The following is an 18,320-nucleotide window of genomic DNA, read 5'->3' on the forward strand; positions in this document are numbered from 1 at the left end:
AACTAGCCAAAATTTTGAATATTCACAAGCCTCATCAAATGGTCTGTGTATTTACACGGTTACTTGTCGATGGTTGAGGATTTTGGAGACTTTGCTTGGATAATACCACTTCTGAAATATAACATTGAATGATAAGTATGTTATATTGAGTTGTACGGCTACTGTTAGAAAGTAAAATCAATATAGAATAGGTGCGGTAGAATTGGGAGGTGCATCGGCATTGGCACCATTTTCATAAATACAATGGTATCAGTTTTGGCACTACTTCACTTATACTCAGCCAAAACTGATGCATTTTCTAACTATTGCCAATACTACCACACGTATGCATTATCGAACCCCAGACCATTTGATGGAGCTTGTGAATCTTCAATACTTTGGTTAGTTTTATCCTCATCTTTACATTGTTTTTTCTTTGGAGCACACCTATTGTTCTAAATTACTGCCAAACCAGTTTCACAAATTCGCATTGTATCATCCAACGGATGGGTTTATCCAGGTAAACGTATTCCCTCTATTACTGTTGATGTTAACCGATGTAGCTTATTACGGTTACACTTGGGGTTGCTAACCTTTTCCCGTACAACATCGAGTCTCACTCGTAATGTGCTTGCATAACACAAGGCACTAGAACGCTCAGCAGAGTAGTGAAATCACTTGATGTGTTACGTATTAAATAATACGGAAGGAGGTTAATACCAGCACTGCATTTGCAATACTTGATCCTGTAAATCACGGCTTGACTCATGTTGCTAAACAATGTCACACTTTTCTTTGTTGAATTCTGATGATTACACAGAAACAAAATAATGCTATTTATTTTCCGTCACTTTATATTTGCTGCCGGTCACGACTGGTAATTTTCAAACACCTGCAGAGCCATTTTATTCATCCGTTAGGTATCTATATAATATCTATACAATCCATTTATTATTATCATATCTACAGTGACTTACAGTGACTCCTAATAGATACCTAAATCTACAACAACTATTCGATACCTGACCGACCGATCAAGAGATTTTTGGTAGATGGCTATTGTTTGAGAGCTGTCGTTTCTCTCTTAATTGAAACATATTGTATTTGACTACAAAAACAAGCTGAATACTGTACTTTAGCATCCAAGGGTCACCATGAATCCATTTCTTACTGTTATTAATTTTTCTATAGGTAACAAAAAAAAATTAAAATTCGCAAGAAAAAATCTTGAAAAAGTTTTAGTTAGGAAAACTTTTTTGCCTTAAATATACACAAGTTGCGATGTATGGATAAGTTGTAGGGCATATTTTTATTTACAATTTATCTACCATTTCATCAAAATCTGAGATGAATGTTTTTGAAATCGATTTTTTCAGTGTAGCATTTCAAAAATTTTTTTTTCAGAATTTTTTTCTGAGTATTCAATTATTTTCCTCAAATTCTTCCATATATTTGTAGGGCTTACCATTTTCAAGTAAAAAAAATAAAAAAATTACCAAAAATATTTAGCCCTTTTCATATGTTAGTCTAGATAAATTTTCGGAAAACAAAGTATGCCAAGTTACTTAATTAGGTAAGGTCTTACCTCCCAGAAAGTTTAATTATGTTCTGAGAGAATGATACCAATCCCATAGACGAGTTGGCGCTAAATCCGTCAACTGTAGCGCGCCAAGCGGCTGCCATAGTAACAATGTGGACAAACTAACACAAGCGCATTGAACAAACCATGATCAGAATTGAGGTCATCAAGATGCATCAAGACAGTATTCTAGAAATTAAAAAAAAAAAATCAAAATGTTTTCCTTCATATTTCTGTAGTTTAGGCATTCAAGAACATACCCTAGAAAGAACATATCGAAAATCATACTATTTACTGAGTTAGAGGTCTGAATATGTACCAAATAGTTATCTGGTGGGTGATTAAGAGTTACCTCAAATGGGGGGCGCTTTGACATCAAAAGAAGGTGGGCTTTTTTTTATAGAGGTGAGGAACGCTCTACCAGCCTTATCTGGGAAGGGTTAACCCAGACGTCGAGTGGGGATCGCACCCACAAAAACCAAGCCCTCTACTCGTTGCCTTATTCCCCCTGGAACCACATCTAGGCGACTACTTCAGGGGGTGGCTGTGCTCATGCACTCTTCGAGTTTTCAACGCTGACTAGCGTTGTCCTTCCCTTTTTCTCAATATTTTTTCCTCTCTATCCGCTTTTCAGTTCGCTGCTCTTACGTCCTCTTCGCTGGCATCCACTTACCCGTCGAGACGTATACCGATTAGGAATTGCCCTCCAACTTGACGCGCAACCCGTCACAGTCACCCTCGCGGGGTTTTTCACCTGTCGAGACGTGCACCGATTAGGAAGCGCCCTCCAACTTGACGCGCGACCCGTCACAGTCACCCTCGCAGGATTTCTCTTCCCAGCGGAGCGCCGATTAGGTAGTGCCTCCAACATGACGCGCACTCCGTCACAGCTACTCTCGTGAGGTATGCACCATTTTGATCATGGCTTCATCCTTGATGCTCGCTCCTTCGAAACGTTCGCAGTGCTTCTCCATCCAGGCCACGATCAGGCGTTGCCAGGCAGGCATTTTTGCTGTTCTCCACGGCAGTATCCGGTTACCTGTCGAGACGTGTACCGATTAGGAAGCGCCCTCCAACTTGACGCGCGCCCCGTCACAGTCACCCTCGCAGGATTTCTCTTCCCAGCGGAGCGCCGATTAGATAGTGCCCTCCAACATGACGCGCACTCCGTCACGGCGGCTCTCGGGGGGTACTATCCGGTACTACAGCCGTCTCAGTTGTTCATCTTTTATGGTCAGGCGTAATCCGCATGCTGGTCGCGCCCCCACTTCCACTGTAGCTCGGACATGATATGTACGATTGCACTGTTTACTGCGTTCCAGGTGCCCTCGTCACGACACATTTCCTCCACGATGCTCCCAGCATGAAGGGTAGGCAGCCCCTCGCGCACTGTGGTGAATCTGGGACATTCGAATACGATGTGTTCCGGTGTTTCTTCCACATTTCCACACTCCGGACAAAGAGGCGATCTTGCGTGTCCGAACCGGTGCAGATACTGCCTGAAGCAGCCATGACCAGACAAAAACTGCGTTAGGTGGAAATTTACCTCTCCGTGTTTCCTGTTCACCCGGCCCATTAGTGTCGGTATTAGCCTGTGCGTCCATCTGCCGTTTTGCGCCGCACTCCACTCTTGCTGCCACCTAGCCATCGACTCCGCCCTCATTAGCTTCCGGATTCCTCTGGTTCCCCTTCTCCTATAGCACTCGCTGTCCTCCGCCAAGATAATGTCTATGGGGATCAACCTGGCTATGACGTAGACCGCTTCTGTTGATACGGTTCTGTACGCACTCGCGACTCGCATCGCCATGAGCCGGTACGTACTATTCAGCCTCCTCGTGTTCCGCTGAGTTTCTAACGCCGCGATCTAGGCTGGACCACCGTATCGTAATGTCGATGAGGAGACACTAGCCAAGAGGTGCCTTTTGCTGCTGCTTGGGCCAAAGTTGTTGGGCATGATTCGTGTCAGTGCATTGATTGCCTTCGTTGCTTTTTTACAAGCGTAGTCGACGTGACTGTTGAAGTTCAGTCGATCATCGATCTGCACCCCCAGATATTTCAGGACTCGCTTCGAGGTTATCGAGTGCTCTCCAATTGTGATTTCTGCACGTTGCACCGCCCTGCAGTTGTTGACAATCAGCATTTCCGTCTTGTGGTGGGCTATCTTCAGTTTCACACTTTGCATCCACCTTCCGATCATGTCTATCGACTCGGTCGCGAGCATTTCGACCCGTTCCAAAGATTCCCCTGTCACGAGAATAACGATGTCATCCGCGAAGCCAATGATATCCACACCTCTGGGCAGATTCAGTTTTAGTACGCCATCGTACATACTGTTCCAGAGCGATGGACCCAGGATAGAGCCCTGTGGAACTCCAGCCGTAGTTTTAATCTGCGCCTAGCCCGTGTTTGTCTCGTACACCAGCACACGGTTCTCGAAGTAGCTTCTCAGTATTCTACACAGGTAGTCAGGGACTCTCATCGTGTGGAGCGCAGTCGCGATGGCCTCCCAACTGGCACTATTGAACGCGTTCTTAACGTCGATCGTTATCACTGCGCAGTATCGATTTCCTCTGAGCTTCTGTTTGGATGCTCTGTTTGCTCTTTCGACCACTATGCGAATGGCATCTACCGTGGATCTCCCTTTCCGAAATCCGAATTGACTATCGGACAGTCCACGAACTCCCTCCGTGCATTCCGTCAGCCTATTGAGGATGATTCTCTCCAAAAGTTTCCCCAGAGTGTTCAACAGGCATATGGGTCTATACGATGCTGGATCACCCGGCGTCTTCCCTGGTTTGGGCAGTAGTACTAGCTTTTGTACCTTCCATCGATCCGGAAAGTATCATTCGTCTAGACACTTCTGCATTGCTGTCCTGAACATATCAGGAAATGCTAGGACTGCCGCTTTTAAGGCTATATTGGGGATTCCATCTGGGCCAAGCGCTTTCTTCGTTTTGAGGCGTTTCATAGCTGCAACTAGCTCGTCGTTTGATACCTCCCTGCGTTCGATGTTATCCTCATCCTCCCCATATGGGGTGGGTGGCCAGGTCGTTGGGTCGTGCTGCGGAAATAACCCTTCCACGATAATTTTTAATTTTTCGGGACACATTTCGGAAGGTGTCGTTGGACCCCTGAGCTTCGCCATCACCACTCGGTAGGCATTGCCCCATGGATTGACGTCCATGTCCCGACATAACTCCCTGAAGCAATTAGATTTGCTCCGCTTAAGAGTGGATCTAGCCTCTCTGAATTCCACTCTCCGCTCTTCTCTGGTGTCTATGCTTGACCGTTGGAAGCGTCTTCTGGCGCTAAGGCAGTTGGCCCGAAGCACGCCAAGTGTCTCACTCCACCAGTAGGCTGGAGGTCGCTTATACATGGGTTCCCTTCTTCTTGGCATTGTTGTATCGCTATTCTTTGGTTAGCGTTTCCGTCAGTTCATCCGCGTTCATGTTCGAGACGCCGCTCTCCACGCATAGTGCTTCGATGAAAAGGTCCTTGTCGAAGGTTTTTGTCTTAAACCTGCGCGGGCATGTCCTAGTTATCCGTACTGCCACAGAGTTCCGTTGGTCAATGGTATAACGGATGGCTTGATGATGGCTTGACTGTGGGTGTATCCTTCGCATACCCTCCATCTCATTTTTGTCATTAACGACGGACTGCAGAAAGTCAAGTCGATGATGGACTCTCGGCCATCTCGACGGAAGGTACTAGTGGTACCCTCGTTGCACAGGGTAACATCCAGCTTGGCCAGAGCTTCTAGTAAGCAAGTCCCTCTCGCGTTGGTGCATCTGCTTCCCCAATCTACTGCCCAAGCATTGAAATCCCCTCCTATAACGACTGGTTTTCGTTCGGCGAGCTCCTCGGTGAGGACATCCAGCATATAGTGGAACTGGTCCATCGTCCATCTGGGAGGTGCGTACCAACTGCAGATAAAAATTCCGTTGATCTTTGTGATCACGAAACCCTCGCGAGACCTCGAAACTACCTCCTGAATGGGATATCGGCCCATGACATGGATGGCGGCCATTCCTACTTTATCCGTCACCCAATTACCGTTACCGGGGGGAACGCGATACGGCTCCGCGATAATTGCGACATCACTTTTTGTTTCTGTCGTTGACTGCCACAACAGTTGCTGTGCGGTGTCACAATGGTTGAGATTTATAAAGAAGGTGGGCTTGATAAACCTTTAAAACATGTGAATCAGTAAAACTATCATATAAAACTACTGTAAATCATGGAAAAGGCTATTTTATTTATTTTTTTACAAACATTTGAATACCTGATTTGACACAGGTGCACTGAACTAGAGCATTAAAAAAAGAGGACAAACCATGAACATATTTTCGACTGGACAAACCAACATCAATTACCTTATGTTAATTTTGATTCAAGTAAACTTTCAGGAGACTTTCATAACATTAATTGGGATGCGTACCTTTCTATGGACGATCCGAATGTTTCATGATAACTGTATGCATTTGAGAAAACAAAAGAAGACGAAGAATGCATGGTAACATTGAGCGAGCAATTTTCAATAGGAATATTGCTTATCGAATCTGGAGATGCTCAAAAAGTGAAAATAATAGGAACCGTTATAAAAATTTGAGAAATCGAGTTAACTGTTTGATAAATTAAACCAAATTAAATTTTAATAAATGTAATTAAATTATGATAACCGTAATCTTTCAATAAATCCTTGTAAAACAAAAGCAATGCCTATCGACAGACAAAAAACTACAGCTACACCACCTCCCGTAATTTTTGATGGGCAAGTTGTTGGATGGATATGGTTGAACTCAATAATTTGGGTGTTAGATTCATATCTAATTTGTCATGGGATGTTTTCATCAATTCTCAAATTCTCTACGGCGCATTAAAACGTTTGAATTTAAATATGATGATGGTCCCACCTCATTCCCCTACAAAGGTTTGAGCGGGACGAGTTATCTTATTGATAATTATTATATTACGGTATTTATATTTTTCATTAACTAACCAGTATGCAAACTGAAATTGAAAGGAAAACGGACTGCAGACATAGATTACTAATCGAAAGAACAATAAAGCCATTATCTGATCGTATTTATTCCATGGCATGTCGAGAGAATTTCCAACCCGGGAAGACCCTAGACCGATCGGGATTTGAACCCAATACCTATGTCAGTATTAGCCACAAATTTACAAGGGAATTCCCGCTTTATCAGATCCCCGGCCACGATTCTATCGTTTCCGAGTTCAAGCAGCTGAGCAAACCCAAGCCTAATTCTAGCCGATACTTCAGGCCCACTACTTATCCCAAGGCATGTCAAGAAAGTTTCCAACCCGAAAAAATCCTTGACCGATCAGGAATTGAACCCAATACCTATGTCAGTATTAGCCTTGAATTTACAAAGGAATTCCTGCTTCACTGGATACCCGAAAACGGTCTGTTAATCGTTTTCGAGACCAGACAACTGAGCAAACCTAAGCCTAATTCCACCCGATACTTCAGGTCCTACATTCAACATGGAGTATAAACGTATCAACCTGAAGTCCGCCACAACACAGAAAAATCTCGTTATAATTATCTGTTGAAAAGATGAATTTACGAGTATTCCGTTTGAGCTATCCCTAGCTTCATTCCGATTTCCACATACAACCCCTTGGAATGCTTTTATTTTATTCGCGATAAACTACTTTTGCTTATGCTCGATCACAAGTATTTCTATGTTTGACAACGCGCGCTGGCTCAAACTATTGCAGACTTCACAATTATTTTATTTTTTTAAATTGAATTGAAAAATTGAATTTAAAAAAAAAACAAAACAAAACAATTAATACCATCATCATCTGTCTTAAGATAAAATGAGTAATAAAAATGGACACACTCACACACAAAAGACAATACATAATTCATTATATGAAATCATGATGATGGTCCCCTTACAAAAGTTTGAGCTGACCGAGCTCTTGTTGATAATTATATTTATATTAAAATTTATTGTACTATACAACTAACCAGTTAAAATATTGAATAAAAAAAAAACAAGAAAGAGATGAACTGGTTATATCACAGGCATAGATTCCTAATCGAAAGAACAATATAAGCCATTATCTGATCGTATTTATTCCATGGCATGTCGAGAGAATTTCCGACCCGGGAAGACCCTAGACCGATCGGGAATTGAACCCAATACCTATGTCAGTATTAGCCACGAATTTACAAGGGAATTCCCGCTTTATGAGATCCCCGGCCACGATGCTATCGTTTCCGAGTTCAAGCAGCTGAGCAAACCCAAGCCTAATTCTAGCCGATACTTCAGGCCCATTACTTATCCCAAGGCATGTCAAGAAAGTTTTCAACCCGAAAAAAAATCCTTGACCGATCAGGAATTGAACCCAATACCTATGTCAGTATTAGCCTTGAATTTACAAAGGAATTCCTGCTTCACTGGATACCCGAAAACGGTCTGTTAATCGTTTTCGAGACCAGACAGCTGAGCAAACCTAAGCCTAATTCCAGCCGATACTTCAGGTCCTACATTCAACATGGAGTTTAAACGTATCCACCTGAAATCTGCAATGAGATCCGCCACAACACAGAAAAATCTCGTTATCTGTTGAAAAGATGAATCTACGAGTATTCCAGTTGAGCTATCCCTAGCTTCAATCCGGTTTCCACATTAAACCCGTTGGAACGTTTTTATCTGATTCGAGAAAAATTTGTTCATGTTCAATCTCATGCTTCTCTATGTGTGTAAACGCGCGCGGGCTCAAACTATTGTTTAAAATTAAATTTGTATGTACGACTAAAGAAAAAAAAATACGACTTAAGTTCCGCAAACAATTAACATACCATCATCATCATAGTCATAAGTTAAGAAACACAAATATCCGTTATAACTTCGTTATCTTACATGCTAACATTGATTAACATTGATTCTATACTGGGTTACAAATCCAAATCATGCTTCAAAAACTCTTTACAAATACTACGGAACCTTCGAAGATTTGTTGCTGTCTTTGCTTCATTTGGTAATGTATTGTAAAGTCGATATCCTCTGTAAAAAAGCGAATTTTGGGTACAAGACATTCGAAAGTTCATGGTTCTGAGGTCACTTGCTTGTCTTGTGTTATATCGGTGCATATCTCTCCCATACGTTATCGTGTTTTGTAGATAATTCGGTGTCATACCGTTAGTCATCTTATATATGAACGTAAGCGTGCAGTACTTAATACGCTGACTCACTGACATCCATTGCAGGCATCCGAGCATAAATCTTCGTGGAGTTAGTCGATCACATCTTAATATAAGGCGCATCGCCTTATTTTGCACAATTTGCATTCTTTGCATTTGCCTCTTATTTGCAAGAAATAGCACAGATGCACAATAATCAAAATGTGGAGCAATTAGTGCCTCATAGATAGTGATTTTACTTTCAAAGGTCAAGAATCGATTAATTCTACAGAGCACTCCATATTTTTGAGCTGCCTTCTTTATAGTATAGTTTATATGTTCGTCGAAGTGCAGCGTTTCGTCAAGAATAACGCCAAGATATTTGATCGATGATGCTCTTTCCACCGTTTGCCCATCAATAGTTATATTAAGACCTCCATTGTCAAGATTTCGTGTAGATACTACCATATACTTCGTTTTGTTTATGTTTAACTTGAGTTTCTTCCATTTCAACCATTCGTCTAAGTTTAGCAGTTCATGGTTCATCTTTATGTAGCAATCTTGCAATGTATCAGCTACAACGAAAATAACAGTGTCGTCAGCAAATAAGTTTACGTCACTGCCATTTAACACCTGTTTGATATCATTGATATAAAGCAAGAAAAGCAGCGGCCCCAGAACACTTCCTTGAGGCACACCCAGATTCACTGGTACCGCCGATGATTTACTGTCCCTATAAATAGTGATTTGTGTTCGCCCTTCTAGGTAACTTCCAAACCAGTTCAATACAGGTCCAGTTACATTATAATTGGAAAGCAAGTTTAGTAACTTATGTCGATCTATAGTTTCAAAAGCCCGTTTCAAATCAACAAAAACACCCAATACTACTTTCTTCGCCTCTATAGCCTGTTTCCACTTCAAGAGCAACAAATTGAGAGCCGTTTCACAAGAGTGATTTTTTCTAAACCCTGACTGTTCATCTACCAGTATCCCATTTTCCGTTATATGTTCCAATAATTGATCTTTGACAACAATCTCTAGAATCTTTTCGTACAGTGGTAACATATTAACTGGCCTACGGTCTTCTGGTTTGGATGATTTTGGATTTTTTGGAATCGGTATGACAACAGATTTCATGTGGGCATTCGCCACGAAGCATTGACTCATTTACTATATATAGTAGATTCTCTTTGATTAAATCAAATGCATCTACTAATACTGTTTTATTAATATCATCAACACCTGAACAGTTTCTTAAATCCATTACTACCTTCCTTAGTGTTTCCATGCTGATGGTTCTAAAGCATCTCAATTCTGAAGACAGACTAGGAAAAGCAAAATTAAGTCGATTTGTAGTAGATACGAATTCAATGTCGATATCTCTATTTCCGCTTGGATTACATAAAGTTTTTATGTTTTTCCACAGTTTCTTTGGATCATGCTGAATTGCGCTGATTTCATTTTGAATTAATTTATTTTTGGAACTTTTAAGTTCACATACCTACATGTTTCTCCATACCCTATACGTGATCCAATTTCTAATACTGTTTGTACGTTTCGCTATTAATAAATAATGATTAATAAATTTGTGCTCCCTTGGCCGAGTGGTTAGCGTCACAACTAACATGCCGGGTGTTCGGGTTCGATTCCCGTTCTGGTCGGGGGAATTTTTCGTCAAAGAAATTTCCTCCGACTTGCACTGTGATCACGCGTATTCTAGAGCTTGCCACTCAGAATGCATTCAAGGCGTGTTACTTGGCATAGAAATCTCAACTAAGTACTAATAAAAATGACGCAAGTAATACTACGTTGAGACGGCGAAGTTCCTCTAGGAACGTTAGTGCCATTGAAGAAGAAGAAGAAGAAGAAGAAGAAATAATGATCTCGTCTTCTCTTGATGGAAGCCAATGTAGAATTGTACCAGGCCTTGTTTGTGCCCTGTCTTAGTGCTGAAATCTCCAATTCCCTAGCCGCCAATATATGTTTCATTGAAGAGAAAAGTGCTTCTTCAAGATTTTTTGCAGCATCATGAAGAGAAAATAGCTCTCCAATCGGCGTTATTTTACACTGCAAAACAGATTCCAACTTGCGTTTCGAATAGTTATTCCAACTCTTATATAACTTTTTCTTCGTTTCGGTAAAGTTGAAAAAGTCATCAGATAAGCTAGATAACATACCGATTGTTTCATGATCGGAAATTTTGCTGTCATGAAGAATCTCGATAACACCGTCGTCAAAATTAGTAAAAACTAAATCAATAGTCGTCGAAGTTGTTCTTGTTATCCTGGTGTGATTATTTATTCGTTGTTTGAATCCAGCAGCTTGGGTGATTGCCTTTAATTCATGAGATTTTATATGTTCGACAATATTAAAGTCACCAGTAATGATGATTCTTTTTTGTTCATGATTTTGCATGTGTTGTAACCACACATCTTCCAGAAATTCTAGAAAGTCTTTATCGCTACTACTAGGCGAATGATATATTCCAGCGTAGATTCCAGATATTTTAGAACTTCTGACTTCTACAGCTAGAAACCAATTGTCCCTGTATGTATTATTGTATATTTCTTTAAAATTCAAAATGTTCGAAATGAACATAGATACACCTCCTGTATGCACAGACCTCGACAAACAATTTACCATTGTATACCCAGTTACATTAAATTCATTTAGATCGGTTAAATCCGTCAAATGTGTTTCAACCATTATTAGTATTTTCGGTTTTTTGATGGATATCAATATTTCTATTTCATCGAAATGTGTGCGTAATCCTGCCACATTTAGATAAAGTATATGATATCCTTGATACACTCCTTTCTTGGATGGCTAGATGGAAAAGTCTACCTGTTCCTTTTTCCTTTCATAGTTACGAAGGAATATAGGGCAGTTGGTACTCCAAGCAAAATGTTTAGTATCTATGTCCATTCTTCGTTCCTTTTTAATTTTGGTACAATTAGAGCATTGAATTTCTTCAGAGTTACAATCTTTGAACTGATGATTTTTACCGCATTTTGGGCACACACTAATTTCTGATTTGCAATCGACAATCTTATGACCGTATTCGCAACATTTAAAACATCTCAGAATCATCAAACCATCGATTACCCGACATTTTTCGAAACCACGATTTAGTGACTAGGCTTTTTGAAATATCTACGAAAATAAAATTGTTCAAGTCGTTGATTCTTTCTCATTTTTTGTACGGAGATTTCATTTACACTAATGCTTCCTTTAGATTGGCGCATAGAAACGGTCTCGGAGAGTTACTTGCCAAGATGCATATTCTGCTCCATTTATTGTTTCTTCGTAGGACATTGGTTCACTACCGTATGCCATATTACTTGCTTGTTCGTATCGTATTGGCGGGATATTATCTGATCTTCTTAGTTCGATTTCCCCTGGCTCATCACAAGTGTCAAACTCGTCGGTCTTGTGAGTAGGCTGAACGTACCCCTCGTTAGATGAGTAGCTCAGTTAAGAAGTTGGCATAACTTTGCGAAATGAGCTATTATGAATACTGGCAACACATCATCGTGATCGTCAGAAACACCGTTGAATCGGCCTCTTTCCTTTTCAGCGACGGACCTTGAGGTAAGACGTCATCACGGAGCTCCCATCTGCAAAGTGATTCCCATCCCTAGTACAGGCCTCACATTTTGGCGATCTTGCCAGGAACCAATTCTGGCCAATTGGACTATCAGGAACCTGTCGTTAAAGGATTAGTTTTGAGAGCTAAACGGGAATCACTTTGGCTTGAGCAGGTGAAAAAAAAAACAGTGACTTATTTGTTTTTGCAAGGTACAAAATGGCCGGTGGCTGGTGAGTTATTTGTTAACCGTATGGGTTTTGTGTTTGGAGGTTATTGTGAAAAAAAACTGGATTAGTCAGAATGACTCCAGTAAGTGCTACGATTTAGATAGCCAAGCGCCAAGCCAAGCGAGGTGGTTTGTTTTCACCCTCGTGTTGTGAAAAAAATCTGGATTGGTTGTAATGACTCCAGTAAGTGCTACGATTTAGAATAATCGTAAGCGAGGTGGTTGGTGTTCACCCTCATTTAATTGAGTAAATCTGGATTGGTCGGGATGACTCCAGTAAGTGTTACGATTTAGAATAATCGTATGTGAGGTGGTTTGTTTTCACCCTCATTTTGTGGATGACTCCAGAATGTTTCGATTCAGAATAATAGTATATGAGGTGGTTGATGTTCACCCTCATTTGATGAAAAAACCTGGATTGGTCGGGATGACTCCAGAAAGTGTAACGATTCAGAATGATCGTATGCGAGGTGGTTGGTTTTCACCCTCGTCTAATGGAATCCTCCGAAAAACGTGATGGTTCTATGCGTGGCTTAACCTTGTGATTTATCGTTTTATCTGAGAGACTGTACCTTGGAGTTTATCGGTTTTCTGAGTTTTGATGTGTAATTTTTTTTTGAATTACAGGTTACGAACCGAAATAAACCGAACCTGATTAATCATGGATGGCAAATACGTACGAGCTGCAGAGGATAGCGAACATGAGGATTCGCGCGAAGAGTCGTGTGAACTCAACTATATTTCAAATGTCCAGAGTCAGGAACGGACGGGTAGCTGTAGTAGCTACGAGAACGAACAAGAACAGGACCACGATTCAGATCCTAGCACTTCGAGCTCTTCGGAGGAGTCGAGCGAAGAAGATGAGCGTCAGAATCTAGAAAACGAGACACTAACAGAGGAGTCGAAAGGCTCGCCAAAGGGAACGAATTCTGAAATGGTCCGAAAAATTGAACGACTGGAGAAAGTTGTAGCGGACTTGGTTCATGCTATGACCTCATACGAGCGGCCGAAAAACACAGCACGTACCGACACAGGAGAGCCTTGGAGTGTACCCCACGACCGCGATGACGTTGGCGAGAGCTGGAGTGTTCCTCACACTGACGGTTCCCAACCCAGTTTGAGATGGGATCACATAAAACCCTTCCCGAGCGGTATTCCCGCGAACAAAATGTGGGAGGAATGGAATCGGTTCATCGAGAATTTTGAGCTAGCAGCCTCCTTAGAAAACGCAACAAGCCCTGCACAACGAACTAAGCTGCTATTTTTGTGTTTGGGTCAGGAGCTCCAGGGAATAGTAAGAGCTGCCAACTTGCGACCGAGTCTAACGGGGCCAGACTGCTACTCTCTGTTTGTGAACAACGTCACGAAATATCTCCAATCCATGACCGACACCGCGGCGGAACACGAAGCATTCGCGGGAATGACGCAAGGAACTGGAGAATCAGCGGTGGCCTTCCACTCAAGACTTCGAGAAAAGGTTAGGTTGTACGGCTACAGTCCTCTCGATCAGGATCGGTTCGTCAGAGCTCAATTACTTAAAGGACTTCGAAACAGGGATCTTACTAAGACAGCGAGAATCTACAACTACGACATAAATTTTATTGTCCAATCCGCGACAAGAGAAGAGGCTTACGCGGCGGAAACAGCGAGGCCCAGTGGTTCCGATATTTCTGCAGTACATCGAGGAAATTGGAAACAGCCTCCAGAAGTGCATCGGAAGCACATGCGGGAGGATTATCAAGAGTATACAAATCAGGAAAAGCGATACCGTAGGTCCGACAAGCGATTTGATGCACGCCACAATCGTTGCAATCGCTGCAGTCGTCCAGCTCACAGGAACAGCACCACATGTCCGGCTCTGGGTAAAACCTGCAACGGATGTGGCGAACGAGGACACTTTATCGCGGCATGTCGGAAGCGACAAGTGAATAACGTACAACGTGATTCGGATCGTATCAACTCATCCGGTTGGTCTGATGAAGAAAAAGAAGAAAAGAAAAAGGTATTGAACAAATGAAATTTATAAAATTCTTGAATAAACGAAACTTATTTTGAACTTGGAAAATACAAAAAATACACATGGTTTCATTTTATGTTTTACCGTTCCAGCACTTGAAAGCCCTGTCGGTCGGTCGGTCGATCAACAGCGAGTGACATGAGGTTGCTGCATGTAGCAGTTACGATCAACAGTTGCGAGAACCAGAATAATACGCAAGTGTTCCCCAGAATGCCTGGAATCAAAATCAAGTTCAGCATCGATAAGAGTATTGTACCCGTTAAAAACGCCTATTACAACGTCCCAGCGGCCTTCAGGGAGGGAGCGCGAAACAGGCTGCGAGAGATAGAACTCCGTGGCATTATAGAGCGAGTCACTAAGGCACCAGAGTGGATAAGCGGCATGTCAGCAGTAGCCAAGGGTAAAAACGACTTCCGGTTAGTTGTCAACATGAGGGGACCTAACAAAGCGATCAAACGAGAGTACTATCGTTTGCCATTGATCGATGAAATGAAACTAAAACTTCATGGGGCTCGATATTTTTCAAAACTCGACCTGAGTAATGCATACTATCACTTGGAACTATGTCAAGAGTCTCGCGACCTTACGACGTTCCTAACCGAAACAGGCATGTTTCGTTTTACGAGATTAATGTTTGCCGTTAACTGTGCGCCCGAGATATTTCAACGCGAAATGGTCCGTATCCTAGAGGGCGTAAAGAACGTGATCGTGTATATAGATGATATTTTATTATACGCAACAACATTGGAAGAACTCCACAAAATAGTTGCGCAGGTGCTACGCATAATGAAAGCAAACAGTCTGACTATAAACACGAGTAAATGTGAATTTGATAAGGATCGAATCAAGTTTCTCGGCCATGAGCTTGACAAGGACGGTTTTCATATAGAAGAAGCTAAGGTAAAGAGCGTTCAGTACTTTAGAGAACCGACGACGATCTCTGAGCTCCGCAGTTTCCTAGGTCTTGTTTCGTTTGTGAGCCCTCATATTAAAAATTTTGCCGATATAACCAGTCCACTCTGGACCGCAACAACATCGTGGAATTGGGGTCCTCAACAACGAGAAGCATTTAATGCCGTTAAAGAACGTATCATACAATGTACTATAGCGCAAGGTTTTTTCTCCGAAGATGACAGAACAATATTGTTCACAGATGCCTCACCGGTGGCACTCGGTGCTGTTCTTGCACAGGAAAACAAAGACCAAACTCGCAGAATCATCTCATTCGCCTCCAAGGCTCTCACGACGACCGAGAAGAAATACCTGCAAAAGGCAGTGATTCAATCCTTACAGACGGGAAAATGGCCCGGAAGTTTACGCAAATTTCAAGCACTTGAAGGTAATTTAACTACACGAGATGGTATCGTTGTAAAAACCGGTTGCGTGGTAGTACCAGAACAGCTGCGCGAAAAGGCACTTGAGGTCGCACACAACGGCCATCCATCAACGGCGAAAATGAAGTCTATCCTGCGTCAACGTGTGTGGTGGCCGGGTATGGCCACTGATGCTGAAAAGTGGGTAAATGCTTGTGCTATCTGTGCTATAAACGGACGACCTGAAAGACCCACTCCAATGAGGCGTACATTTGCTCCAAAGACAGTATGGGAAACTATCGCCTTAGACTTCAATGGACCATATATTCAGTTCGGTGGAGTTTCTATCCTTACAATTGTCGAATATCGTTCAAGATATTTAATCGTCAAACCTGTGAAGTCGACGAGCTTTGACAACGTGAAGCCAATACTAGAAATGGTCTTCGAGAGGGAAGGTTTTCCAGCAAACATCAAAACCGATAATGGTCCGCCCTTCAATGGGAATGAATACAAAACTTATTGTTCTGAGCGAGGAATTAACACTATTTACTCCACTCCTCTTTTTCCTCAGCAGAACGGCCTGGTAGAGAGTTACATGAAGGTTATAAATAAGGCGATGTCCACTGCATCTTCTAACAAAACCAACTTCATCGAAGAACTTCGTGCTGCTGTTGACGCTCACAACGCTGCTACTCATCGAGTATCAAAAGTAGCACCTGAAGAAATTATGACTGGTCGAAAAATAAAACGTCGACTCCCACTCTTGCGTCACGAGAGCAGCAATATTGATGATGAGCTGCTACAGCAACGAGATCGGGATGCAAAATTACTGGCAAAACAACGCGAGGATGCTCGTCGAGGTGCCAGGCCATGCCGTATTCAACCGGGTGACGATGTCATTGTCGAACGTTCGTCACGGGCGAAGGGGGAGACCAGATTTTCACCAACACGTTTCACTGTTGTTGAAGAACAAAACGGCAGTCTCACGTTGACCAACGATGCAGGGCAGATTCGCAGGCGCCATGTATCCCAAACCAGAAAGTCCATCCGTGGCGCCAAACAAACGACGAGGGTACATCAGGAAATCGAAGAGGTGAACAGTTAGACCTAACGGAACAACAACGTCCATCTCGGGAGAGAAAAACACCAGAGTATTTGAAGGACTACTTGAGAACAATACAATCGTCTCAAACAACCGAGGAGATACGGAGATACTGTGAATAAAACATCCTCAATCACTTATAGCGAATTCGTTTTTAAAACTGAGTCAGTGCCAAACTGACTCTGTAATAAAAAAACCTTTTCAGTTTCACGAATGCGGTGTTTTGTTGGTGTGCGTTATATATAGCGAATTCGTTTTTAAAACTGAGTCAGTGCCAAACTGACTCTGTAATAAAAAAACTGGAAGTGGGTTATATCTATGGTATAACCGCAAGGGTGACGTAGGACTCTCGTTGATATAGAGATCATTTGTATGAAGTTGAATCTGAATTCATTCTGAATGAATGAATATTTGGAGAACATCGAAAACGAGAGCGTTACGTTGGAGGCACAAGGTTTTATGTATCCAATATTGGATACGGAAATATCCTACTGATGGGGAAGAATAATCTTCAGAAGCTATCCTGTTGATTGCGATTGATTGAAAAACCACAAAACCAAATGTAGTTGGTCACAGTGTTACATGGATAGAAAACATTCAATTAAACTCTTTCACATGAATATATTTTGAAAATTCCCAGAGGAACTGGCAGATTATTTTCAGTAACGATTAGTTATTTCCACATTTTCCTCGATACTGGAAGCCCACCAGTGGTTAATGCCAACTCGATAACCACCTGTTAATAGCCGCGCGTGTATGTGTGTGTAGCGATGTCTTCCCAGGGAACCGTTTGTGGCATCACTCTCCTCCTGATAGATTCCCTTCTGGCCTAGGGTGCACAAACAGGCTCTTGGTGACACCTTTCATCCGCGCTTTCATGATAAATAAAGAGCTTCACCGCAACAGCATAAAGAGCTTCACCGCAACAGCGACAACATGCTCCAATCGCTGTTCAATTAGAACTGAGTGGATTTCCGAGCGCCGCTCGCTTATATACCGATTGGTGATTTCAATAGCCTGTTTTGAAAGCAATTTTAAGACTATTGAAACAAGTTTTTGGATCAAAAAGTAACAAGTATATAACGCGTAGACATTTTATCTTTCGAATGAAGTGTTTATCATACCATTTCGTTCAGTTGTTCAGGAGCTATTAACGCTCAAAATCTCGGTCTCCGGCGTAACGCTTTCGTTTTCGAAACTTTGATTTTACACCCCGGTATAGAAATGAAAGACGTAGTCCTACGTCAAAACGTTTTCAGTTTCACGAATGCGGTGGTTTGTTGGTGTGCGTTATATAGTCTGATTTGTTTATATTTACGACGGCAAATGTACAGTGTCGACGTCTGGTGGTGATAT

At 42.1% G+C, this 18,320-nt stretch overlaps 1 protein-coding gene across 2 annotated transcripts; it reads left to right on the forward strand.

Annotated features, from left to right (window-relative positions):
* Window positions 1-13,173: 13,173 nt before the first annotated feature.
* Window positions 13,174-17,959, forward strand: LOC129771039 (uncharacterized protein K02A2.6-like). Of its 2 annotated transcripts, none has more exons than XM_055774310.1 (2): window positions 13,174-14,534; window positions 14,642-14,827. In XM_055774310.1, the coding sequence occupies exons 1-2, from the start codon at window positions 13,194-13,196 to the stop codon at window positions 14,684-14,686; spliced, it is 1,386 nt and encodes a 461-aa protein (XP_055630285.1). In that variant the 5' UTR covers window positions 13,174-13,193; the 3' UTR covers window positions 14,687-14,827. The 2 variants fall into 2 exon arrangements, with proteins under 2 accessions (XP_055630285.1, XP_055630284.1); XM_055774309.1 differs by having other exon boundaries at window positions 14,416-14,534; window positions 14,642-17,959.
* The last annotated feature ends 361 nt before the right edge of the window (window positions 17,960-18,320 follow it).

Source organism: Toxorhynchites rutilus, chromosome 2 (genome assembly GCF_029784135.1).
Source record: "Toxorhynchites rutilus septentrionalis strain SRP chromosome 2, ASM2978413v1, whole genome shotgun sequence".
In the NCBI taxonomy this organism is placed as follows: Eukaryota; Metazoa; Arthropoda; class Insecta; order Diptera; family Culicidae; genus Toxorhynchites; species Toxorhynchites rutilus.